The sequence below is a fragment of the Panthera pardus genome, unplaced genomic scaffold (genome assembly GCF_024362965.1).
Source record: "Panthera pardus isolate Hobbes unplaced genomic scaffold, ASM2436296v1 HiC_scaffold_15, whole genome shotgun sequence".
NCBI classification, from domain to species: Eukaryota; Metazoa; Chordata; class Mammalia; order Carnivora; family Felidae; genus Panthera; species Panthera pardus.
The window spans coordinates 75,328,363-75,353,208 of record NW_026526710.1 but is presented as its reverse complement, the minus strand read 5'-3'; the positions used below and the strand labels follow the sequence as shown (position 1 = coordinate 75,353,208).

General features: G+C 47.3%; 1 protein-coding gene and 1 long non-coding RNA gene across 4 annotated transcripts in view; both read left to right on the top strand.

Moving 5' to 3' along the window:
- Positions 1–867: 867 nt before the first annotated feature.
- KDSR (3-ketodihydrosphingosine reductase) overlaps positions 868–24,846 on the top strand; it is a 39,705-nt gene continuing 15,726 nt past the window's right edge. Inside the window, exons 1-6 of one of the 3 annotated variants that reach the window (XM_053902808.1) lie at positions 868–1,102; positions 6,216–6,305; positions 8,433–8,489; positions 12,575–12,640; positions 12,830–12,925; positions 19,227–19,418. In XM_053902808.1, coding sequence (XP_053758783.1) covers positions 995–1,102; positions 6,216–6,305; positions 8,433–8,489; positions 12,575–12,640; positions 12,830–12,925; positions 19,227–19,418 — 609 coding nt within the window. In that variant the 5' untranslated portion in view covers positions 868–994. Of the gene's footprint in view, positions 1,103–6,215; positions 6,306–8,432; positions 8,490–12,574; positions 12,641–12,829; positions 12,926–13,982; positions 14,214–19,226; positions 19,419–24,846 lie in introns of those variants that run through there. The other 2 variants (XM_053902809.1, XM_053902810.1) reach the window with 2 other exon arrangements.
- On the top strand, positions 19,425–19,912 carry LOC109275623 (uncharacterized). Its single transcript, XR_002084268.2, has 2 exons — positions 19,425–19,577; positions 19,697–19,912. It is a non-coding gene; the product is annotated as an uncharacterized LOC109275623 (long non-coding RNA).

The following is a 24,846-nucleotide window of genomic DNA, read 5'->3' as shown; positions in this document are numbered from 1 at the left end:
CAGAAAAGGCTGCATATCATAGAATTCCATTTATATGAAATATCCAGGTTAGGCAGATCTATAGAGACAGAAAGATGGGTGAGAGCCAACGGCTGGGCGCGGTTCGGGAGGAACCCGGCGTGGCTGTTGATGGGTACCAAGCGATTTTGTGTAACCAAATGTCCTAAAATTGATCCTGGTGGTGGTTGCACAGGTCTGTGACTATACTAAAACCCACTTGCTATGCACTTTAAATCGGTGAATCGTATGGGATGTGAATTAGACCTCCATAAAGCTGTTTTTGTTTTGTTTTGTTTTGGAACCCAACCTTGGGAAAGGAAATGCAACCTGAGTGGTGCGTTAAACTCCACGGTAAAGCTTTCCCGGTCCAGTGAAACGCGACGGTGGGCTGCGACCAAGTTCGGAGCACGCCGAGAAAGCTTGACATGGGGCCGGATGTCAGCTGGCTCCCGGGGCTCCCACGCTGCGACGGGGGCCGCCGATCCCCGCGCGGGCGTTCCGAGCGCCCGGGATCGCGTCGCCCCCGCGCCTCCCGCGGCCTCCCCGCGCGAGGGCGGAACCCGGCCCCGAGCGGCTCCCACCGCCCCCGCCCCCCACCCCCGACGCGGCTCTGGGAGGCCTGGAAACCGGCCTCCGCGGTCCTAAGACGCACCCCGCCCCGGAGCGTCACCCGGCCCTTCGGGAGGCGCTCGCAGGTGGCGCCGCCAGGGCCCTCAGCCGAGCGCTCGGGGCCAGCCCCTCCCCCGGGAGGTCGCGGGCCGCGTCCGACCCTCGGGGACAGGCCCCGGCCCCCCGCCTCCGGGAAGCGCCGCCCCGCCGCGGTCGCGCCCTCTGCCGGCTCCGCCTCTTCCCCTCCGGCCGCCGCCCCGCCCCGCGCCGGCCGCGAACCCAAACAGCGGCTCTCGCTGCGCGCGGCCGCGCGTGATCGCCGCGCCGCCGAGCCCCGCGCGCCCGCCCGCCCGCCCGGCCCGGCCCGGCCCGGCCCCGCCGAGCGATGCTGCTGCTGGCGGCCGCCTTCCTCGTGGCGTTCGTGCTGCTGCTCTACATGGTGTCTCCGCTCATCAGCCCCAAGCCCCTCGCCCTGCCCGGGGCGCATGTGGTGGTGAGTGGCCTCCTGTTGCTGCGCCGCCGCCGCCCGGCCCGCTCGGCCACCCCGAGCCCGCCCCGAGCCCGCCCCCTGGCGCGCCGGCCCGTGCCCGAGGCCTGGCCGCCCGCGTCCCTTTCTCCGCGGAGGGCCACCTGCCGCCGCGCAGCCTGGCCGGGTCCCTGCCGGGGAGGGGGGGGGCCGCGAGGACCCGCCCTCCGCCGCATCTGGCCCTCGCGGGGCCGGAGGGCGGGGTGCCGGGGCGCCGGGGGCTCGGGGACCGCTCGTTAATCCCCGGGGCACCCGTGGGTTGTGGATATTTTTGTCCTCGGTTTTCCCGATGAGTCAACTGAGGAACAGAGAGGCTGAGAAACTTTGCCAAGGACACCGCGGTCGGCGGCCGCGCGGGGCGAGGCGCGCGGTCCCGGCCGGGTCGCGGGGAGGCGGGCGGCGGGGAAGGGGTCCCGGCCGCCGGGACCCGCCGGGGCAGCTCGGACCGGGAAGACGGCCTGTGCCCGTGACAGAAAGAGCAGTTGCCGGAGGAATCCAGGAAGTGACTCACCTGGGGGGAAAACCGCTCCGAACCCAGTAGGCTGGCAGTCCTAGCTGGGCGGTGTTGGGACGCTTCTGTCGTGTCTGCACCGCCTGGCTCTCGGAGCTCAGCCCGGGGTCGGCTGATCGCCGTTTCAGTGCAGCCCTCTGCCATCATTTCAGAGCCCGAGGGATGAGCTGACCGAGCTGCCGGTGCTCTAGGAATTGAGGGACTGTGCATGGGTTTGGTTTGTTTCTTACCGGAAGCTCGTGGCTTCAGAGATCCCTTTTCTGCAGGTGTGGGAGCCTTCCTCACCTGCGCCCAGCACTTGGCCGCTTGCCGTGGCTTTCTCTTCCGTTTTCGTATTTTGATCTCACCGCACCGAGGTGGCAGGTTATTGAATAAGGAGAGTTAGTTACTAAGCTGGCCGCACAAATCCTTCTGGTCCCCGAGGTGACACATGCGTGTGTCCGCTGAGATGGAGCCTCCCCACTGAGCTGTCCTAGGATGGGATGGCCTTTCATTTTAATGTGCTTTAAATCTGGACAAGCATCTGTGAGTTAGAAAACGTATTTTTCTTTAGATTGTCCTTTGCAAAACTACTAGTGAATTAACAACTCCTGCTCTTCCTGATGTAGAAGACAGATGAGGTTAGTGTACATTCGTTTAAAAAGAGAAGGAAAACTTTACACTTATGCCAGATTCTGAAAGTGTCAGATCCACAAGAGAACTTCTGCCTCAGAAGCATGGCTTTAAAAGTTGGAATCTTTTAGAGCGTATGTTTGCAGAGCGTAACTTGGAAAAAAGGTAAAGCCAAAAGCAAGCATGAACAGTGTGATTCAGTATTTCTAAGGGAGCTTCACTTGACCTTGACTCTAGTCCTTCTAGCCTCATGGCGCTGCAGGCCATTAGTGAGGTAACGAGTCCGTTGGGGTAAACGAAGAAGAATTTATTTTCGCCATCCTGTTTTGATATGCCACAATAAATAATGTGAGGACGACATGAATAATTCACATGATGTCACCATCTGTCTTCTTTTCTAATGTCACAAGATGAGGGAAAGCACAATTCTTTCTCTTGAGATTTGTTAGGACCGGACCAGGTGGTGTTAGGAGAGGGAGCTAACATTTAGAGTGTCTGCTTATGTGAAAAAAGGAGCGGACTTAGGTCTTAATTATTTATTGTTGTTCTTTTTAGAACAATTCTTATATGCTAGTGTTATCTCCCTAACGATAGCGGTAAAACTGCAGAAGTGTTACAGGGTCTGTACTTCCTTTTTAAAAACTGTTTCATCGACTTGGTGAGAACTGGAAAATCAGGTCCTCCCATTTTGGGGGATGGCTGGGAGCGGTTCTTGCCCTCAGTAAGAGTTGCAGGATGTGATTAAAGAGATAGTAATATTTATTTTTTTTTTAAAGTTTATTTATTTTTGACAGAGAGAGAGGCAGAGAATGAGCAGGGGAGAGGCAGAGAGAGATGGAGACACAGACTCGGAAGCAGGCTCCAGGCTCTGAATTGTCAGCACAGAGCCTGACGCGGGGCTCGAACTCACAAACTGCAAGATCATGACCTGAGCTGAAGTCAGATGCTCAACCAACTGAGCCACCCAGGCGCCCCAAGAGATAGTAATATTTAAACAATATTTTGCATTGAACAGTAAGAGGCAGTGCTAAGGAAAGGAAATTAAACTGTTATCTTTAGTGACCCACATCTGGACTCAGTTTACCAATTGTCAGGCAACTCGATCCGTATGTCCCACTTTTCTCAGCCCATAGGAAAATCTCTTCTATTTTCTTGTACCACTCAGCATAACATAGCCTAGACTTGGTTTATGTCTATTCTTAGATGCCTTTGAAGAATTAGCTTGATTAGAAGGTTCGTTTCCCATGAGCTCTGACCCAAGGATTGTGTCTTAACCTTGCTGTTATGGAAAAAACTTACAAGTGATCACGCTGAGCCGTTCTTGGCTATGCAGTAAATGTGCACAGCTAGCTTACCTCTCGCAGTCTAGAAGAAGGACGGCAATAACAATAGCACTTTAGAGTATATAAATTTTCTCATCAACCTCCTAACTTCAACTTCCGTGAATTTATTGAATAACAAACAGGGACACTTTACTTACCACTTTTTGGGGCATTGTATTTTTCAGAGAAATGGTACCGTGCACCATTTTGCAAATTAATGTAGGCCGAGTGCTAATTTAGCAACTGTTTATGCCAGGTTCTGTGCTCACAGTGAGGGAGATAAATTGGACTCGGTGCTCGTCCTCAAGGAGCTTATAGTCAGGTGAGGGAGCTAAGACACGTGCACAAAGTAGAAAGTGACAGGTAAAGGAAGGACAGGACTGCGTGGCAGGAAAGCTTCTTGGAGGAGAGGACATTGGAACTGGCCTCTGCAGGGTGGGTAGGATTTGGATCGGTAGGTATGTGGGGGTTGTAGGGTGGAGGGACATCGAGGTGGCAGCAGTCCCATCATACGGCAGCTGGGGTCCTGTCAATTGCTACGGAAATGGAATGTCTGGTGGAAATTAAGGCAAAGCCACCGTGAGATATCTCAGCAGCCAAGAGCTCCTCAGAGGCCACTGTTAGTTGGGGCAACAGGTAGATTTTTACAGTAGCCTTCTGTAGATAATTAGTTAATTATCTGCCAAGGAAATCTCTTCCATAGTGAGGACTTGAGGCTAAAGAGAAGTTGGGGAGCCTAAGCCCCCAAGAGATTGGTACATTGTGTAGGAGTGGCTTCACGATGGTTTTAAAGTCATTGAGATGGGGCCAAAGATGTTCATTACAGCATGATAGATAGCTGGCAGTAAAATATTTGAAATAATCCAAATGTCCGGTAGAGGGAAATGGTCAATTAAGTTTTAATACAGCTCCTTAATGTAATATTATGAAGCCTTTTAGTTTTTTGGACATAGGATATCTATCTATATATAGATATATGTTATAAGATATATCTCTGTATATAGATATGTATCTTAGGATGTGATACCATGTAAGGACAGGTGCCCCTCTGATACTTCTCCACTTGCTTCACCAGACAACCCTGGGCCCCCCGCTCTCTTGACCATGTTGTATGATTTGTGTAGTAAAAATGACTAGGACGATAGTGTTGCATTTGTCTTACTGAGCTAAATGTATATTGAGTCCTTCCTATAGGCGGGGCACTGTGCTAAGTGCTAGGAATATAGTGGGGAGCAGAACTAGAGTTGGTATTTTTGTGGCGTTTAGGAGGCTGTGATAGGAGAGATGATTGTGAATCAAATAATCGCACAAATACACGCATGGCTGTTTGATTATGTGAGCGCCATTGAGTAAAGGACAAAGAATGTAGTACTGAAAAGTGGATTGAGGTTGGGGAAGGGGCAGTGAGTGAAGGTTTTGCTGAGGAAGTGATGTGTGAGCTGAGATTTAATGGGTGAGTGGGGTGCCAGCTAGATGAAAAGGCGGGGAAGAACGTTCCTGGCTGGGAAATAGAACGTGCAAAGATCCTGGGGTTGGAGGGAGCATGGAACTCAAAACAGTCAGTAGGGCTGAGCTATAGAATGTGAGGGGCAGAATAGCCCAAGAAGAAAAACTTTACTTTTCAATATTTCCATGTGATCATATATTACTTTTATAGTAAACAGTCTCATAAAATCTCAGAAGAGCTAAGTTGGTGGCTATTCTTTTTGTCTCTTGTGGAGATTGTCATATAGAAGATATGTAAGTAAGGAAATAAGATTCATTTGGATTTGGACCCAGAGGTAGATTAATGTATTATTTATTAGCTCGATGTATAGGGCACTTGCCCTCCAGTGAACTCAGAAAAATATGGGTGGGCAATTTATAATTCAGTACCAAAAAACAGTCAAAGCAGCAGGACCCGTGGACAGCAAAATCTTTCATGTTTGTACTTAACTTCATTCATTCACCCCAGGATGTAGAAACTACAGTAGCTGAAAATCTGGTTCACTCGCACTCTCTCTCTCTGTCTCTCAAAAATACATAAACGTTGGAAAAATTTTAAGAATCTCGTTCTTGTAGAGATTCTTGTAGATTGGGTTTTAGAGCCCATCGTAGTTGTTTTGTTTGTTTTTTAATTTTTTTAATGTTTTATTTATTTATTTTTTTTTTTTTGAGAGAGAGAGAGAGACAGAGTGTGAATAGGGGAGGGACAGAGAGAACGGGAGACATAGAATCTAAAGCAGGCTCCCAGCCCGAAGCTGTCAGAGCCCGACGCAGGGCTTGAACCCATACACTGTGAGATCGTGACCTGAGCCAAAGTCAGACGCCCAACCGACTGAGCCACCCAGGCACCCCTGTTTGTTTTGTTTTTTAATGTTTATTTATTTTGAGAGAGAGAGAGCGCGTGCGCGCGTGTGCAAGTGGGGAAGGGACACAGAATGAGAGAAAGAGAGAATCCCAAGCAGGATCTGCACGTCAGCACAGAGCCCCGTGTGGGGCTTGAACTCACCAACTGTGAGATCATGACCTGAGCCAATAGCAAGAGTCGGACGCTTAACCAGCCGAGCCACCCAAGTGCCCCCCCAGTGTAAACAAACCTCCCACGGAAGGGAAATTTCAAGAGCCAAGAAGATTTTATTATTTTTGCTTTTAGGTTACAGGAGGCTCCAGCGGCATCGGGAAGTGTATTGCTATCGAGTGCTATAAACAAGGAGCGTTTATAACTCTGGTGGCACGAAATGAGGTAAGTCTCCTGGGTGTGTTGTTCCTAACTTACTTCTTCGGCTTTAGGTTAGTCAGGGGCTGTGCAGATGTCCCAGCGTTCACACCTGTGCTAGGAATCGCTCCTCTCCCTGGATCAACGTGTGACTTTTGAACCATTGGTTATTTCTCACATTCAGGGCAAAAAGATTTTTTGGTTGAAGTCGGGTCAGTTCCACAAATAATTTATTTAGTTTCAACAACTGTTAGGCAACATCAGAGGCAATGCACATTGAGATGGGAGAGGCCACAGACCGTCCGGGGCATACGTCCCTGGCCGTGGGGAGCCGGGCTGGGCCCCCACCTGCCCTCGGGTGGCGGCCCAGCCGGTCGCGGAGCTGATACCCGAGTCCGGGAGGACGTGCAGGTGTTTCTGCGTAATTTGCTTATGACATGACGCACGTCTCTGGTGAAATCCAGGCTCCTCGGGGGCCTCTTGTTCCTCCCCAGCAGTTTAGCAAAATGTGTGTTTTTTCTGTGCCAAGTCAACACGAAGTCTGTTTTTTTTCTTTTCTTTTCTTTTTTTTCTTTTCTTTTCTTTTCTCCCCTTCCCTTCCCTTCCCTTCCCTTCCCTTCCCTTCCCTTCCCTTCCCTTCCCTTCCCTTCCCTTCCCTTCCCTTCCCTTCCCTCCCCTCCCCTCCCCTCCCCTCCCCTTGCCCCCCCCCCCCCCCCCCCCCCCGGTCTGTTATTCTTGCCAAAGCTGTTTCCGCAGCCAAAGCAGTCACACTGTATTCACACGAACAGTTGTGGGGTCCTCTTGCTCCAGGGAGAGCGGGGGGAGGTGACCATGACCGCATTGTGCCCCGCCGTTATTCTGTGCTGGGCATCATGCTTGGCTCGTGGTTGTGGAAAGAAGAAACAAGGCAGGAATGGGCTTCCTGGGGGTGTTGGCTTCACATAGGCCACAGCAGGGTGACCGCTCGGGTGGGGGTGCACAGCTGCCAGGGAGGGCCTCTGGGGGAACTGTTTAAACAACGGCACAGAAGTAGGCTTCGATGTTCGTAATTTCTTCTTAAACTCAAGAAGGGCAGAATTGCTACCTTTCGTGGGTATCCTGACGTCCCTAACCATGCATTTGTTTTGGCGTTGAAGTCACTTTGCGGGAGTGAAAACATAACTTCAGTAAAGTGGCATTATCTGAGATTCAAGCAATGCTGATATTTGACACGAGACAGATAAGAAGGAGACAGAGGAGGGCCCGGGTTTCAGGTGCTCGCAAGCTCTTTCTGTGGTCCTCACATTGCAAGGCATGAGTGAGCAGACGAGCCTCCTGGGATCCAGAAATTCTTTATTTTCTAACGTCATTCTTTATTCCAATTTGGACAAAGGCAAGTTGTGTGTATCTTTATTAATAGAACAGCACTGTTTCATTATAGACACGTTCATGTTTAGGAATCGCATGTGTCTTTCCAAAGGATTCCTCTGCCGTTTTGTTCTTCTCAAGCTGTCCTGGTGTATTCAAGTGACAACTTTGATAGCACATTAAGACACTGTAAACTGATATATCTGTCTTCTTGGAAATGAGTAAAATAAGCAAAATGGAGACCTTGGAAGAATTACTCAACTGGGGGGGACCTTTGCTTCTTTTCAGATTATTTTTGAAAGTAGCCAGGATTAGATTTTCTCAGTCCGTCTCAAAAGTGACTTTTCCTATCTATATTTGCTTTTATAGTAGGGGAGGGAGATAGTGGACAGTCGCTTATGAAAGTACTCTTGACATGGAATCACATGTTCCCTTAAGTTTGGGAAGCATTGTGTGGCCATGTGGTTGTTCCCGTTTTATATCATGACTAAATAATGTCAGATCAAAACATTTATTAGAATTGATATGGTGCCCATCAGCAATTAAGTTGTTAATTGGGATTTTGCAGTTCATTTATTTTTCTGTCATCTTTCTCTGCAGTGAATTAAAACCCTCTCTATAACTTGGTCGTAGTTTTATAGCTTCTGTCTTTCGTAGACTGTGGCCCATAGCTATGCAATATAGGTGCCGTCTCGTGTGTTTTCTAGAATTTAATAAACACACAAATAATTGCGTTTTCACTCCATTTAAACAAGCAAGGAGGCAAATAGACAATCAGCAGAACTAATTGTTCTTTTTTGCTTTTAGGACAAGCTGCTGCAGGCAAAGAAAGAAATTGAAAAGCACTCTATTAACGATAAACAGGTATGATCAGTCTTCATGATGCATTTTCTGTACTAATCGACACAGTTGTATAGAGGGAAAAAAGGGTTATTTCAACTGAGAATAGTTCATTGAAAGCATGTAGGATTTTTTTTTTTTTTCATTAAAATACCTGTCAGACTGTTTTTTAAACAGGCCAAATTGTTTGAATTGTCTTCAGGTTATCACAAAAAAAGTTATAGACTTTGACATACACTCACAAATGACCAAATAACGTTTTTCTAGAAAATGATTTTATTTCAATTATTTATTTAAGTTAACTTCATACAAACACTTAAGAGGAAAGGAGTATTAAAATTTTTTTGGCTATGGAATTTTTTAGATAAATAAAAATGGTGTGTGTGTGTGTATCTTTCAGTGTAAAACATGACATTAAGTTATATTACACTCATCACCCAGCTTAAGTAATGAGATTTATCGGGGCCCCTGAGCCCCGCTTTGGTGAGCCCATATAAGCTGAATCCTCTGGTCTCATTCCTAGAGGCAGCCTCCAACCTGACTTTTGTGTTGATGAGTCCTTTGCTTTTCTTCCTAATTTGACTGTATGTGCACGTGACCCTAAATAGTGTACCGTTTACTTCTCTTCGTTTTGAACTTTATGGCATCACTCTTATTTTTTTGTCAGCCTTATTAAAGCACAATTCACTTGCCATTCAATTCACCGATTTAAAGTGTACAATTCAGTGGTGTTTAGCGTATCCACAGAGTTGCACAAACGTCACGAGAGTCAACTTTAGAACTTTCTCATCATCCCGTGAAGTCCGCACCTAGTCACTCCCCACTTCTCCCAGCCCGCTCTCCCCACCCCTGCCCTGGGCAATCACTGGTCTACTTTCTGTCTCTGTTAGATTTGGAGGACATCATTCTGTATGCATTTTTGTGCAACTTGATTTCTTCACTAGATACTGTTTTTTCAAATTTCCTCCGTGTGGCCACATAAAGTAGTAGTTCACTCATTTTTTTTTTTTACCGCTCTGCAGCATTTTCCTACAAATATGTACACTGCCTTTTGTTCATCAGTTCTGCTGGTGGTAGCTATTTCATTTCCAGTTTTTTGGTTAGTTTTATTTCTTGCCATTACTAAAGTTTTTCTCCATGTCTCTGTGTGCTTGCCCAAGAGTGGACCGTGCCGGGAAATGGCATCGTGGACTAACGGCGTGCGTGTGCATTTCAGCAGCTTCGCCTACCAGCAATGCCCGGTGGTTCTCGTTGTTCGCATCCTTGCCAGCCCTTGGTACTGGCACGCTCTCTAATTTTTGCCTTTCAGATGGGTATTAGATGGTATTTCACTGTAGTTTTGACTGCCTCTTTTTCCCCCTCCAAAATATGTTAGAGACCTTTCCATGTCAATAAAAATAAATCAGCCTCATTGTTTTCACAGCCGTGGCGCAGTCTCGGGCACCCCACGGTGTATTTAGTTCCTTGTACAGGGTTGCATGTCTTTGGCTCTGGTACTCTGTGCTGCAGGTGGAAATTGTCACGCACGCCTCCTTGCGCACATATGTGAGATTTTCTCTACTCCTGTGGCCTCCGATCGTGCCTGTGAACATGGAAAGCAGGCAGCTTCGCAAAGCTTCCTGTTTTTGTTTTGTTTTGTTTTCGTATTCGTGTAAATTCTGATAGAGGAAGAAATATCCTCTAAAACCAAGGAGCTTGAATGCTCCCGGCTAAAGGCCAGGCCCGCGGTCAGCACCGTCTCTGTGCCCCGGACTTCTTCTCCGTGGCTCCTGCCCCCACTTCGTCTGTCAGAAGGCTTTAGGGCATGTGACAGGTTCCTGACATCTACATCAGGGAAGGGAAGATCGTCAGGGCCGGGGTGGCACGAGGGAGCCCCGTCCTGCTGGCACAGAGTGGGTTTGTTGTATGGCTTAGCGTAAGCAGTACCCGTGGAGTGGATGCTCTTTTCCTGGTGATTTGTTGACCCTTTTTTTCCCTGAAATTTTGCTGGCCTGTGGCATAGCTTCTATTTATAGTAAATGATCTAATACTATATAAAAAGACTTGTGTAAAAATCCCGTGATTATAGGGATATAAAACCCAAGGGCAACTCTTCTGGAGTATTCTCGGTTACATTTGTGTTTCCTTTTCTTAGGAATTTAGATCATCTGGATAGGGTTCCTTCCTGCATCAAATAGGACTTGCCGCCTGGTGCAGCAGATTCTAAGGTGGTGTCCTTTCATGTCGTGGCTTTATTCTTCACGTTGTGTCTTCCTAGAGCTAGAAGGGATCTTTGGCGTCACCAGCTTCTGATCCCTTTGCTTGAAGGTGAGGCCACTGCAGGCTCCCCAGGTTCTGCTCAGCCAGTGAACGAACGGGCCGCCCGCCTTGGGCCCGCAGCTACATGTGGGTGCACGTGTTGACGCGTCTGTGCCCTCGTTCTGTCTGCCCCGTGGCGTGGCGGCCAGTGTCAACAGAGAAGAACTCATGGAAATACCGAGAAGAAATGCCTTTCTGCTTCTCTCGGTGACCCCCCTTGGAACGTAGAACATTCCTACGTCAGAGGCTAAGCTCTGGCTTTGAAAACATTATCCAAAAAAGGAAACTAAAACAATAGCTCATTGTCGGTACCCATTAGTATTCTTAACTGCTGTTTTACAAATTTCTATCAAAGTAAGTAAGCACTGAAATATGTGCTTTTTTCCCCCCCTTTCCTTCTTCCCTTCCTTCCCTCCTTCCTTTCCAAAGACTAATTGTTTTCCATGGTAAGCACGGGCTGGCCTCTTCCTGCCGTCTCTCTGGGCTGTGAACCTCTGGGCATGGCCAGGTTTGTCCTGGGCTCTTGGTGGGTTTCCCTTGGTGACCCCTTGTCTAGAGAATCTGTGAGTGGCGGGTCACAAGCTCCCACAGGCCCAGAGCGACCCTTGGCCTTGAAGGATAAAGTCACCTGGCTCAGCCTCTGAGGAGGGACCCGAACTGAGGTCCCAGGCCTTGGTGAGTAGGTATGGTATGCGTATCTCTGTATTCTGCCCGCCGATAGGGAACCCCAGGAGGGCAGTCACAGCTCTGGTATGGCTCCAACAGGAGTCTTTGTGTAAGCTTATTTATTAGATGTATTGTTTTTATTTTTAACAACCTAAGGTGTTAACTTGAGATACGATTTATGTACAGTTTATTTTTCACGTGAATTATGTTTTCTTTTCAACGACCTGAGATGTAATTGATGTACCGTAAACCACACCCACCGAAGGGGTACAGGGCGCGCTTGGGTGGCTTAGTCGGCTCTCAGCTCAGGGCTTGATCTCAGGGGCGTGAGTTTTAAGCCCTGCATCAGGCTCCAATGCTGCATGTGAAGCCTACTCAAGAAAACAAAAAACTAAAAATAAATAAAAAAGAGTACAGTTTGATGGCTTTTGACAGATATATACGCATGTGAAACCACCAGTGAAATGGACACAGAACGTGTCCATATCTCTAGGGTTCCCTTTGCCTCTTTGCTGTCCGGGCCTCTCTCCACATCTGGCTGCAGGTGATCTCAGACCTGCTTTCTGTCACTATAGATCAGTGGCATTCCAAGAGGAGCTTTTTACATTTTGTTTCCTTTCTGTTTCCGGCTTTACTGAGGTATAATAGACAAAAACTGAATGTATTTGAGGTGTATCACGTGATGATTTGATACACATTTACACTGTGAAATGTTTACCGCCTCAAGCTGGCTCACACATCCATCACCTCACATAGTTATTGTGTGTGTGTGACTATGTGAGTTGAGAACACAGAAGGTCCACTCTCTTAGCCGGTTTCAAGCAGACAATGCAGTGTTCGGAACGGGGGTCACCACACCGTACGTGAGATTCCCAGAACTTACTTATTTTATGCCTAAAAATCTGTAGTTTGGCCAACATTTCTTAACACATGTTTTTGAGTTTGTGCAAGAGTTTTTTGTGAAAATGGCCAAGAAAATTAAGCTCTCCTGTTGCACCATCAGATTTCTGACACTACTATCTGTGCATAGAAAACTAGACTCCCTAGTTATTGGAAACAATTGCCTTTACTTTAAAAAAATTCTTTAAAAAATAGTTTTAGACACCTGCATGGCTTTGATCATTTTTGTGTCCTCTTTCTAACAGGTGGTGCTGTGTATATCAGTTGACGTATCTCAAGACTACAGCCAAGTAGAAAATGTCATAAAACAAGTAAGGGGCCGGGTTAACCGGAAAGAATTCACTTGCCTTTCGATTGGTTCTTACTGTTTTAGCGTGCAGTGTGGAGCTGTTAAATCATCTCTGTAGGTTTAATGGTTTTATAGATTGTATTTATTGGCACTGATCTGCTACGACCCGATTCTTCTCTTTCTTATTGCCTGCTCTCATAAATTTTTCCAGGCACAGGAAAAACTGGGCCCAGTAGACATGCTTGTGAACTGTGCAGGAATGTCGCTTTCGGGAAAATTTGAAGACCTTGAAGTTAGCACTTTTGAAGTAAGTAGACATTTGTGTTTTTCGCTGGTCGAGTAGGCCATATGCTAGAAGTAGAACGGGGCCACAGGCGAAGGCTTTACCAAAGGCATAGATAAAATGCATTCAGGATTAATAGAAGTTTTAGAAGGCGAGGGGAGGGTTCGACAAGGTTTTGGTTCCAGCGCCGTGACCGTCCAGCGTTAAGAATTCAGACGGGTCTCTGGACCGTGGCTTCCCAAGCTGTAACACGGGGGTGACCCCTCCAAGCGGACACACATCGCTGTGACGACTCACCGAGCTACTCCCTTTAAGAGAGGTCTCTGCAAACCAAGGGCTGCTGGGTTTTCATCTCAAGCCTCAGGGTTTGGGAAGCCAAAAAAGCTCATGAGCAGACCCTTTTGAGTTCTGAAATCAAGACGAAAAGACCGTGCATCATGTTTCTGTTTATACTTTTAAACAAGTTTTCCAGGGAACTTCTCTTAGTAATCTATGTCAGCTCTAAATAAATGGACATCAGTTTTGAAATCTTTCTTAAGTACAAGACAGTCTTTTAGGGGCGCCTGGGTGGCTGAGTCAGTTAATTGTCTGACTTCGGCTCAGCTTGTGATCTCCCGGTTTGTGGGTTCGAACCCTGAGTCCGGCTTTGTGCTGACAGCTCAGAGCCCGGAGTCTGCTTCTGATTCTGTGTCTCCCTCTCTCTCTGTCCCTCCCCTCCCCCTCAAAAATAAATAAACATTAAAAAAAATTTTAAAACAGGTTTTTAGTTGACGTCCTATCAACTGTCTTTTTCTTCACGTTCCATTAGCCTTTACTGCTGTAGTGGATTTTTTTTTTTTTTTTAACGTTTATTTACTTTTGAGACAGGGAGTAACAGAGCATGAACGGGGGAGGGTCAGAGAGAGAGGGAGACACAGAATCTCAAACAGGCTCCAGGCTCTGAACAGTTAGCACAGAGCCCGACGCGGGGCTCGAACTCCCATACCGCGAGATCGTGACCTGAGCCGAAGTCGGACGCTCAACCGACTGAGCCACCCAGGTGCCCCTGTAGTGGATTTTGAACGCTTTACCCCGCGAAGGTAAATGCCATCCCCCTTTTGTGGAGAAGGAGACTGCGGGCCTAGTAGTTGAGATGCCTTGCTTCTGGCGGCCTGTGGGAAGGCGTGTGGCCTGTGTGATACAAAGTCCAGTCAGAGGAGAGTCCAGACGTAGCTGTAAGCAGAGGGCACCTGATCTGGGGCTGGAGTGTGTTAAGGCTCCTTTATCCGCTCGGCCTAAATAAGGCAGCTGTCTTGACCTGCACGCCTTTACTGTAAGTAATCGAAGGGGGACTTTGAAGATGATTTCAACAGCTGGATAAAGAATCAGTTGGGGAAGCTCGTGGTCGTATTCGTCTCGGTGTGACGTGCTGAGGGGGCCAGCAGGAAAGGGGTCGGGTGTGTGTGAGCGTGAGCGAATGTATGAGAATGTGTGAGTGTGTGTGTGAGAGAGAGAGATTGAGAGAGAGAGAGGCTAACGGAGGGGGAATCCACAGACCCACCCTGACTGAGCACGGAGGGCGAACTCAAGGAACTGACCAGGAGCCTTTACAGGCCAGAGGGGTGGGGAGTCAGCTCTTGGAGCGATGTGGAGTGGAGCAGGGGCCAGAACCGCTGGGGCCTAATGGCCACCACGGGGAGTTTGGGTTTTAGTCCAAAACCTTTTGAAGGGGCTTAAGGTCAGCTGGGTGGTGGTGTGATCTGCGTTTCGGTTGTTAGAGGTGCTTTCTGCCTGCTGCATCAGGAGGGAAGGTAGTCGAGGCAGGGGGCAGTGATGGGGAACCTCGGAGTGAGGGGTGGGGGACGGAGGTCAGCACGCAGTTGGCGGGGGGAGGAGTGGGCAGCTGATAGCGGGTGTCGGAAGCGGTCTCAGCCCAGTGAGAACCAGACTTTTTTTTATTTATTTATTTACTTTTAACGTTTTATTTATTTTTGACACAGAGGGAGACAGAGCATGAGCAGGGGAGGGACAGAAAGAGAGGGAGACACAGAATCCGAAGCAGGCTCCAGGCTCCGAGCTGTCAGCACAGAGCCCGACACGGGGCTCGAACTCACGAACCGCGAGATCATGACCTGAGCCGAAGTCGGACGCTCAACCGACTGAGCCGCTCAGGCGCCCCGAGAACCAGATTTTTAAAAAGAGAGGACTGTTAACCCAAAGCCTGTTGCCTCTATCGGTGACCGGGCCTCCCCCCCCCCCCCGCCCCGTGTTCATGGCCCGCTCTAGAAGGGCCCTCTTCCCGGCTGAGGCCGGTATCTGCCCCTCGGCTGTCCCCCTCCTCCGTCTCCGTCCCTTGCCGTGTCGTGGTCACATCTGGATGTGTGCTCATCGTGGGTAAGTCCTGTTGGAACGCCCACTGCCAGGCTTGATGCATTTTCTGAAGATAAGAGTTCATTTCTATTTAAAATCAATTCGCTTTCATTTTTTTTTTTTATTTGATTGTTTTGTTTTGTTTTGATGATTTGTTTGTTTGCTTGGTTGGTTTTAGCTTTACTGAGGCCCACAGGGTTCTCATGCACAGAAGTTGCCTGCACGGGATACTTGTTAGAACTCATCGCTGGGGGGGTCTCAGCACGTGCTGTATGATTCCCCGGGGAGAGGACTTTGGGAAATTTGCCTGGTTCCTCTGGACTTTGGCCCAGGTGCCTTTTGCCCTTGCTGATTTTGTTTTGTGCCTTTTCACTGTCATAAATCTTAGTCACGGGTATGATCGGGGCAGAGTTCCGTGAGGTTGTCCGTGAATCACCGAAACTGGTGGTGGTCCCGGGGAACTTCTCTTAATTTTCCTTTTTAATGGTTTTCTTTGTGGATCCTTGGAACTATATTTTGTTTTATCTACCTGTGGATTTTAAGGATAATTATTGTCAGCTTTTGATTGGGGTTACATTGAGTCTGTAGATCCACATGGGGATAATTGACATTGTAACAATAACCGAGTCTTCTAACCTGTGAACGTAGTGTATATCTCCCATTTATTTACATTTTCTTTTGCGTCTCAGCAGTGTTTTGTAGGTTTCAATGTATGGGTCTTACACATCGTTTTTCAGCATTTCCTGTTTTTTGATGCTAGTGTAAATGGCATTTTTCATGTCAGTTTCTGAGTGTTCATTGCGAACGAACGTAGAGAAATCCAATTGATATTTATGTATTGATCTTGCAGTCTTGCTAAAGTCAGTTATTGATTCTAGTGCTCACTGGCTTTTCTTCATTCAAGATCATGTCATCTGCAACAATTTTACTTTTTCTGTTCCCATCTGGATACCCTTATTGTAAGGCTAGAACATCCAGTACAGAATAGAAGTTGTGAGAGCAGACATACTTGTGGTGTTCCTGATCTTGGGAGAAAACTTTTGTTTTGTTTTGTTTTTTAATCATTAAGTATGATGTTTTCTGTAGTTCTGTTTTGCTTTGTTTTGGTAGATGTCTTTTATCAAGTTGAGAAAGTTCTTTTCTATTCCTAGCTTGCTGAGAGTGTTTATAAGGAATGGAGGTTGAATTTTGGCAGGTGTTTTTTCTGCATCTATTGGGAGGATCACAGAATTCTGTTTTTAGTTTGTTAATATGGTGAATTACACTGATTAATTTCCCATGTTAAACCAGCTTGCATTCCTGGGATAGACCCAGTTGTAGTTTTTTTCTGATTTTTTTGTAAAAGTATTGCTGACCTCTTAGCATAAGTGGGGGAGTATTCCTGCCTATTCACTTTTCTGGAAGAATTTGTGTAGGATTGATATTAACCTTCTTTAAATGTTTGGTAGAATTTACCACGGAAGCCTAAGGTTTTCTTTGTGGGAAGATTTCTAACTTTAATTCAATTTCTTTAATAAATGTAGGGCTACATCTATATCTTCTTATCTATTTCTTTTGAGTGACTTTGGTAGCTTGTGTCTTTCAAGGAATTGGTCCATTTCATCTAAGTCATTGAATTGATTGGCAGAGTTATTCATCATATTCCGTTATTGTCCTTTTAATATCTATAGATAAACACCTGACTTTTCATTTCAGCTCAGGTCATGATCTTGTGGTTCATGGGTTTGAGCCCCACATTGGGCTCTGTGCTGGTAGTACAGAGCCTACTTGGGGTTCTCTCTCTCCCTCTGTCTGCCCCTCCCTGGCCTCTCAAAATAGATAAATAAACTTAGAGTTTGTAGTGATGTCATCCCCCTCATTCTTGAGATTGATAATTTGTGTCCTTTATCTTTCTTGACCAGCATGGCTAGAGATTTTTCAGTTTTATTGATCTTCTTAATAACCAGCTTTCGGTTTTGTTAATTTTCTGTTTTCTATTTCATTTATTTTTTCTGTTTTCTATTTCATTTATTTCCTTCTTTTATTTTTAATATTTTTTTCTGCATGCTTTTGGTTTAATTTGTTCTTATATGTATGTATATATGTATATATATATATATATATTTTTTTTTTTTTTTTTTTTTTTTTTTTTTAATTTTTGAGAGAAAGAGACAGAGCACAAAGGGGGAGGGGCAGAGAGAGAGGGAGACACAGAATCCAAAGCGGGCCCCAGGCTCTGAGCTATCAGTACAGAGCCCGACGTGGGACTTGAACTCACAAGCTGCGAGATCATGACCTGAGCCAAAGTCAGATGCTTAACCAACTGAGTCACCCAGGCGCCCCCAGTTTCTCTGCTCCTTGCTTCTAGCATTCAGCTTTCCACTAAGTTTGTTATCACTCGCCATGCTGATTTTCAGCTTCCAAAATGTTATTTTCTTTCCTGTTGTCTGTGCTCTGTGGGTTCTTGCCTTTACAAAAATTTATCTTTTTTTTTTTTTTTAAACGTTCTATTTATTTTTGAGACAGAGAGAGACAGAGCATGAACGGGGGAGGGGCAGAGAGAGAGGGAGACTCAGAATCGGAAGCAGGCTCCAGGCTGTGAGCCATCAGCCCAGAGCCCGACACGGGGCTCGAACTCACGGACCGCGAGATCGTGACCTGAGCTGAAGTCGGACGCTTAACCGACGACTGAGCCACCCAGGCGCCCCAAAAATGTATCTTTTTATTGAGATTTTAGTTAGGTCTCTAGAAGGGAGCTGAAGTGAACACTTGGGTTTAGTGTGCTATCTTTTCGGGGTACTTTTTAAGAGCATTTTTGTTATCAAGACAATATAATGATATTAAAAGACATTTTGGGAAAAGTGGGAATCCCAACATCCTAACACAATCATTTACAGTGTTCTGGAGTTCCTTGGTTTTGCACCTATGCACGTGTACTTTTGTGTAATATTTGAATTAGTTACAGTCACTGTAAATATAGTATGCAATGAAGTGTTTGGTTTCACATGGTGATAGGTGTAGTATTTTTACAGGACTTTAAATATAGAAACATTTCTTAATATTTTATTTATCTTGAGAGAGAGAGAGAGAGAGCACACCCATGCACGAGCAGGGGTGGGGCAGAGAGAGAGAGGGAGAGAGAAAATCCCAAGCAGGCTCCACTCTGTCATCACAGAGTCTGACACGGGGCTCGATCTCATGAAATGAGACCATGACCTGAGCCGAAATCAAGGGTCAGCCTCTTAACCAACTGAGCCACCCAGGTGCCCCTTAATATAGAAACAATTTAATGCCAGTACTCTTAGATTTCCAAGTTAAAATGTAAGGTTTTTGAGAGTTGCCAGGATGAAAGGAAGATACACTCTTGGTACCTACGTAAGTTCTTACCCATCATGATGTAAGAGCCAACACTGACCGAGCAGGTGACGGTGGGTCAGAGGCTATGCCTTGACTTGTGTTTCCTCTTTCAATGCTTGCAACAACCCTGTGGCTACTACCTGCACTAGCCCTGTGTGCAGCTGCCGAAATAAGTAGTGCCTGACTCTCTTAGAGTTGATCATCCAATAGGTAGTAACCACAGTCCATGCCGTTAACCACGTCCTAGTCTCTTTGTGATGTTTCCGAAGCTTGGAACTAACAGGGCCAGAGATCCTTGGGGGGCTTTTTCCTAAAACTGTTTTTCAGAAAGTATTGCTTGCAGTACACAGCATACTTTGGATCAGGAGAAGACTAATCCTGACCGGTTTTCAGCGATGACATCACTGCCGTCACAAGGAGAATAAGAGACTAGACTGAAGTAGGCTTGAGAGGGCAGGTCATGGGCACCGGGGCGCATTGACAGCATCACTGCATCGTTCATTCCCTCGACACATCCCTTGGGCTCCCAGTCACTTGGGCTCCACTGGCCCTCAGATCCGGAGAGCAGACAACTGCTGTGGAGCGCAGCCCTGAGGCTTTGACCTTGCTCACTCCTCACGTGGCCCTTTGTTCCCGGCAGAGACTAATGAGCGTCAACTACCTGGGCAGCGTGTACCCCAGCCGAGCAGTGATCACCACCATGAAGGAGCGTCGTGTCGGCCGGATAGTCTTTGTCTCGTCCCAGGCAGGACAGCTGGGATTATTCGGTTTTACAGCCTACTCTTCATCCAAGTTTGCCATCAGGGGACTGGCTGAAGCTTTGCAGATGGAGGTAAACGCTGTATTCAGTTTCACAGTTTTTATCTTCCAGCTCGGCAGTGGATGTTCCCCTTTGGTTTGCAGCTACTTGCCACGTGTTGTCGTATCACGTTAGACATTTGTAGACGTGACGTTAGCGAAAGGGCATCGGCTCAGCCCTTGAATTCTGCAGGTAACATTTTTCATCGCATAAAGACTCTACTGGGGATAGAAGCAAAAGGGCTAGGAGGTGTTTCGCTGGCTTAATTTAATACACAAAGTACTACTTTATATTTACTCTGTATTTTTCAGTCTAATACCATGTGAGCCTGCGATTCTCTAGAAGTGTTTCTTTAACGAAAAGATCTCTGGTTTAAGACCGAGTGATGAAATTAGCACGTGTTTGAGGGAAAAGCTTGAATCAGCTCCCGTCTAGCTCTCAGCTGTGAGACAAATCATTTAACTGGGTCTGTTTCCTTTTCTGTAAAACAAGAGGGTTGGATTAAAAATATCATTTGGCTCTCCTGAGACTTATACTTTAGTATCTTAAAGAAATCTTGATGACAGCGAATGCTTTTTATTTTCACAGTTAAGAGAACGTGTTGTGAAAGAGGGTGTGGTTAGCATTAGCATCGAAATAAATGCTTGTCATGATGTGACAACCTTCACACAACCTCAGCTGTGGGAAGCTGACTGCCGCATTGTTGTCCAATGGGGACGCTTAGAAAGTACCACACATATCTATCCCAAATCACACACTGAAAAGGCAAGGTAAAATTCTTTCTATTGTAACTTGCACTGAAATGTAACACTACATCGTGATGTTAAAAGCCCGGAAGAAAATTCATTTTGACCAACCTTCTCATGGTAGGAGTGTGTGTGACCTGGGGATCCTGTTTAATAATTTAGGTTAGGGGTTGGCAACTTTTTTCTGTAAAGGGCCAGATTGTAGGCATTTTAGCCTTCAAGGGCTGGATGGTGTCTGTCGCGACTACTCAAGTCTACTGTGAGAGCAGGAAAACAACCATGTGCAATAGGTAAATGAACAGAGATAGCTGTGTTCCGATAAAACTTTATTTGCAAAAAGAGGTAGAGGGCCAGATTTGTCCATAGGGCCATAGTTGGCTGATCGCCGATTTATAAAATCCCCAGAAGAGCCCTTGATGGTGTGTGACAGAGCACCACATTGCCCAGCATCACAGTGCAGATGAGTTGTCCAATCAATGACAGAATCCTCATGCGCCACTTAGAGACTGGTAGACTGTGCCATTCTCATCGAAAAGGAACCAGCCCCAAATTTCATTTTCGTCAACTTTCTTAATACTCATAATCAATAAGGGGCACCTGAGTGGCTCAGTCGGTTAAGCCTCCGACTTTGGTTCAGGTCATGATCTCACAGTTTATGTGAGTTCGAGCCCCACATCGGGCTCTGTGCCGACAGCTCAGGGCCTGGAGCCTGCTTCAGATTCTCCGTCTCCCTCTCTCTCTGTCCCTCCCCTGCTCATGCTCTGTCTCTCTCTCTCTCTCTCTTTCTCTCTCAAAAATAAATAAAGATTTAAAAAAATACTCATAATCAATAATAGCTCTTTATAATATGTTTAGCCAATAGGACACGTAAGGCTGTGAAATTTCAAACAAGAATGCCAGCATTTCTTTTGAAATTTTTACTTGGAAAGTCCCTTTGCAAATAACCATTTATTTATGTTTTTATTAAAATGTTTATTTATTTTGAAAGAGAGCAAGAGTGAGCACGCACATCCGTGCACATGAGCAGGGGAGGGGCAGAGAGAAGGAGAATCCCAAGCAGGCTCTGCATTGTTGGCACAGAGCCCAGTACGGGACTCGGTCTCACCAACCATGAGATCACGACCTAAGCTGAAATCGAGAGTCAGGTGCTTTGCCAACTGAGCCACCCAGGCACGCTTATAAAAGTTTTGGGAAATCTGTGAGGCAGATGTCGTTTTTCCACCTTATAGAAAGGAACGCTGAGTTTTGGTAGTTCATGGAGTTGCTTAAAGCTGCTTTGTTACTTTGTAACAAACGCAGTAACAACGTCTTGGCTTTCTGGTTCCCTGGGCAGATGATGTGTCTATAATTCAGGTCAGAAGTTACCTGATTGATCCGGCCTTAGACATCTGGTAAGTGAAGGGCTGTTTTGGAAATGAAAAATCTGCTTATTAGGGCTTTTTGTCCCTAAGCCTTGTACATGGTAGAACAGACATGTTACTGAAGAGGAGGAAAAGGAAAGTGAGTTGCTAATACAGACAGAGTCCCCAAAGCCTCTTTGTGACAAATGTGATTCACACGCTGCAGGAAGCTTGCCTGGACTTGAAAGTCAGCTTGACTCCTGTCCATATTCAGACTCCATGAAAAATGTCCCCACAGAAACACGGAATAAGATAAACACGTGAAAAGTAGGCTTAGAGGAGAATAAATTCAATAATCAAAATCCAGTTTGTTCATAGTAGACCTACGTCAGAACAGTTGTTTCCCTGCAAACTTACAGTGTTGTGTTTTGGAACCTGGATACTTCAGTCTGTTTTGCCATCGTGGTTGTGTTTTCTGTGAATGAAACAGACCTCATAGAATTGCTCAGACTTGAAGTACTTTGTGATGATCTTATTCGGATTAATTAAAAAAAAATTTTTTTTTTAACGTTTATTTATTTTTGAGACAGAGAGTCAGAGCACGAACAGGGGAGGGTCAGAGAGAGAGGGAGACACAGAATCTGACACAGGCTCCAGGCTCTGAGCTGCCAGCACAGAGCCCGATGCGGGGCTTGAACTCATGAGCTGTGAGATCATGACCTGAGCCGAAGTCGGACGCTCAACTGACTGAGCCACCCAGGTGCCCCGGTTTAACTAACTCTTAAGTCTTCCTGTCCACCCCACCCTTTGCCCGCCAAACTGAAGTAGGACCCTAGCCATGCTTTGTGCATAATAAAACATTTGTTGCACCTTTTGGTGTTTCTTTTTTTTTTTTTTAAACTCTGTTTTTTTAGGTACAAGTATATGATTTAAAGATTCTAAAAGTTAATCTTTTTGGAAAGCCAACTTCTGCTGGGTTACGGCCAAAGATGTGGGTAGCAGAGACCAAGTCAAAGAAAAATAGCCTTTGTGCTTCCCTCCTTCCCATCATGCTCCCTTCCCCGTAAGGCCATCTTGTCCCACAGCCTTGAAAAGTAAGCTTAGCTGAAATTCTGGAGCTTCTTAGACACAGCTCTGCTCCTCCCTCCAGGACCCCCGCCCCCCTTGCCCCGTCTTCGTTTCGATGGAATTAGGAACCACACATTGTAGGCGGGATGATTTTGGTAGTCAGTTCTTGAGCAGACGGTTGTCTTTCTGATTGAAATGGAGACCAGGGGAAGGAAGAACATGACGAAAAGCATGGAGGTGGGCAGAGCAGGAGAAAAGAGGATGGTCAGTCAGCAGGGACAAGGAGAAACACACGGCCACAAGGTGAGCAGAGGAGTCAGCTAGTGAAGTCTGGGCTTGTAAATTCCTAGAGACAGGGGTGATCTCTAGGAGTCGGCATCGTCTGAGAAGAGCAAGTGAAGCCACATCAACCCCTTTCGTTTTCTGCCGGGGCTGTGGGACTAGTTGATTAAAGGAAAGTGTAGATGGAGTATAGCGTATGTAGATGTTACCGGTTATTTGACCAAGAGTTTCAAGAGACGGGCCGCGCCACGAGGGCAGGGGCTCTCTCGCGTTGTTGACGTCCACGTCTTCATTCACAGAACAATACGGGACTCATTCAGTAAGTATCCCTTGGATGAGTAAATACAACAACGAAGGGATTAGCCGCCGGAGGAACCCAACCACAGACTGAGAGGGTCAATGTGACTTCAAGACTACCAGCACCCCAAACTGCTTCTTCTGGGACCGGCTTCTTCCAACCCCGACGATCTGTGTCTACGCCAGGAGAAAGCTGTTCTGAAAAGCTGTTTCAGGCGTTTGGTAGCTCAGCCATAACCTTGAACTTGAGAAACACTGCTCTGACACACTGTCTTACATTCGCTTGTGCGCCAAGGTCCTAACGCATTTCAGGGGGAAGGGGCACAGGAGCGTTAGAGAAACGTCTGAGTCGAGTCTGCTTCAGGCCTTCTGTGGGCCAGTTACCACTCACCGGCTTTTTTGGTGGTGTTTTTGTCTGGTCTGTGCACAACAGAGGGCAAGGCCGTGGGAGACGGTTTTTGAAGTCACTATCTCAAAAACAAGTGGAAGAGAAATTGCTTGCTCATCAACCTCACTGGCTGGCCCGAATCCAGAGCTATTTCTGAGCACGGCTGGGCCTTGAAGCTGCATGCCCCGTGGAGGCCGAGTGAACGGGCTCTCTCACGCCCTGAGTGCAGTGGCTCTGAACCAACAAAGACATCACCCTTTGCTATTGTGCTGTTCAGCATGGCTGGCCAGGATCTAATGCTTCTCCCGACCCCGACAGCTCCTCCCACAGGCTTCAGAACTGTGCCCGGCAGAGGGACCCAGGGAGAATAAGGGCTGTGTGAACAGACGGGACCCTGGGGTGCTCTCTGAGGGCACCTGGGGTGCCTGAGGGTCCTCTGGGTTGCCTGAGGACTCGCTATTAGCACTTTTCAACCTCCTTGAGATGCACAGTGGCCTACCTACCCCCAGCTGTGTGTCCACTTTTAACTCCCCGAGGTAGCAAGGTAGCGTCCTGGGGCTAAGCAGCGAGCCAGGAGCAAATAAAAATCGGGACAGAAATTTGGATGGTGTGAACTATCACCCTTAGAGCCACTAAGAATCAGGGCCAGATGAGAGTGTGGAGCAGGGCCACTGAAGTGCAGGATCTTTGGGAAGGGTATGTCCTGGCCGACTCGCTCTCGGGAGAATCTTCTGGAATTGCTGGGGGTGTATTTCTGAGTGGAGGCGTGGAGGCCTTGTAGTGAGGCAAAGAAGCCTGGGAACCTGTTTGAAGCTGGGAAGGGGTTTCTGCATATAAATAAGGGTGAGGTCGTCTTTCCTGGAGTTGCTTGGCTGGTCTGACCTGGCGGCTCCACTGGGGGTGGGGGGGGGCGAATCCTGTTGGTTTCTTCTGTGGGGGAGGGTACAAGTGACTCCTGACTCCCTATTGGGCAGGGGCTGGTGGCTTAGGGAGTTCCCGACCAGGCAGACTTCTCAGGGGATCCGTGTAGTTCTAGGCCTGGCTCTGAAGAGCATAGGAAAAGGGTTTTGACTGATGTTGACGTATTCTGTAGATGAAATCAACAAGAGCTTCAGAAGCGGCTGTGAAGGAAGCCAGGTTTGCAGTCGCAGAGACCGGTCCCATGGTCCTGCACACAGTGCTGAGTGGTGTCCAGGGGGTGGGGGCAGGCGGGAAAGGAGACCTCCCTTTAGCTGTCCACCTTCCTCCTGGACAGCTCCTAGGGCCTTGCCTGCTCAGTGGGGGTGGGCAGCACTCAGAAGGAGGTGAATCTCCGCCAGCTGTTTTCGGGAGTAGAGGTT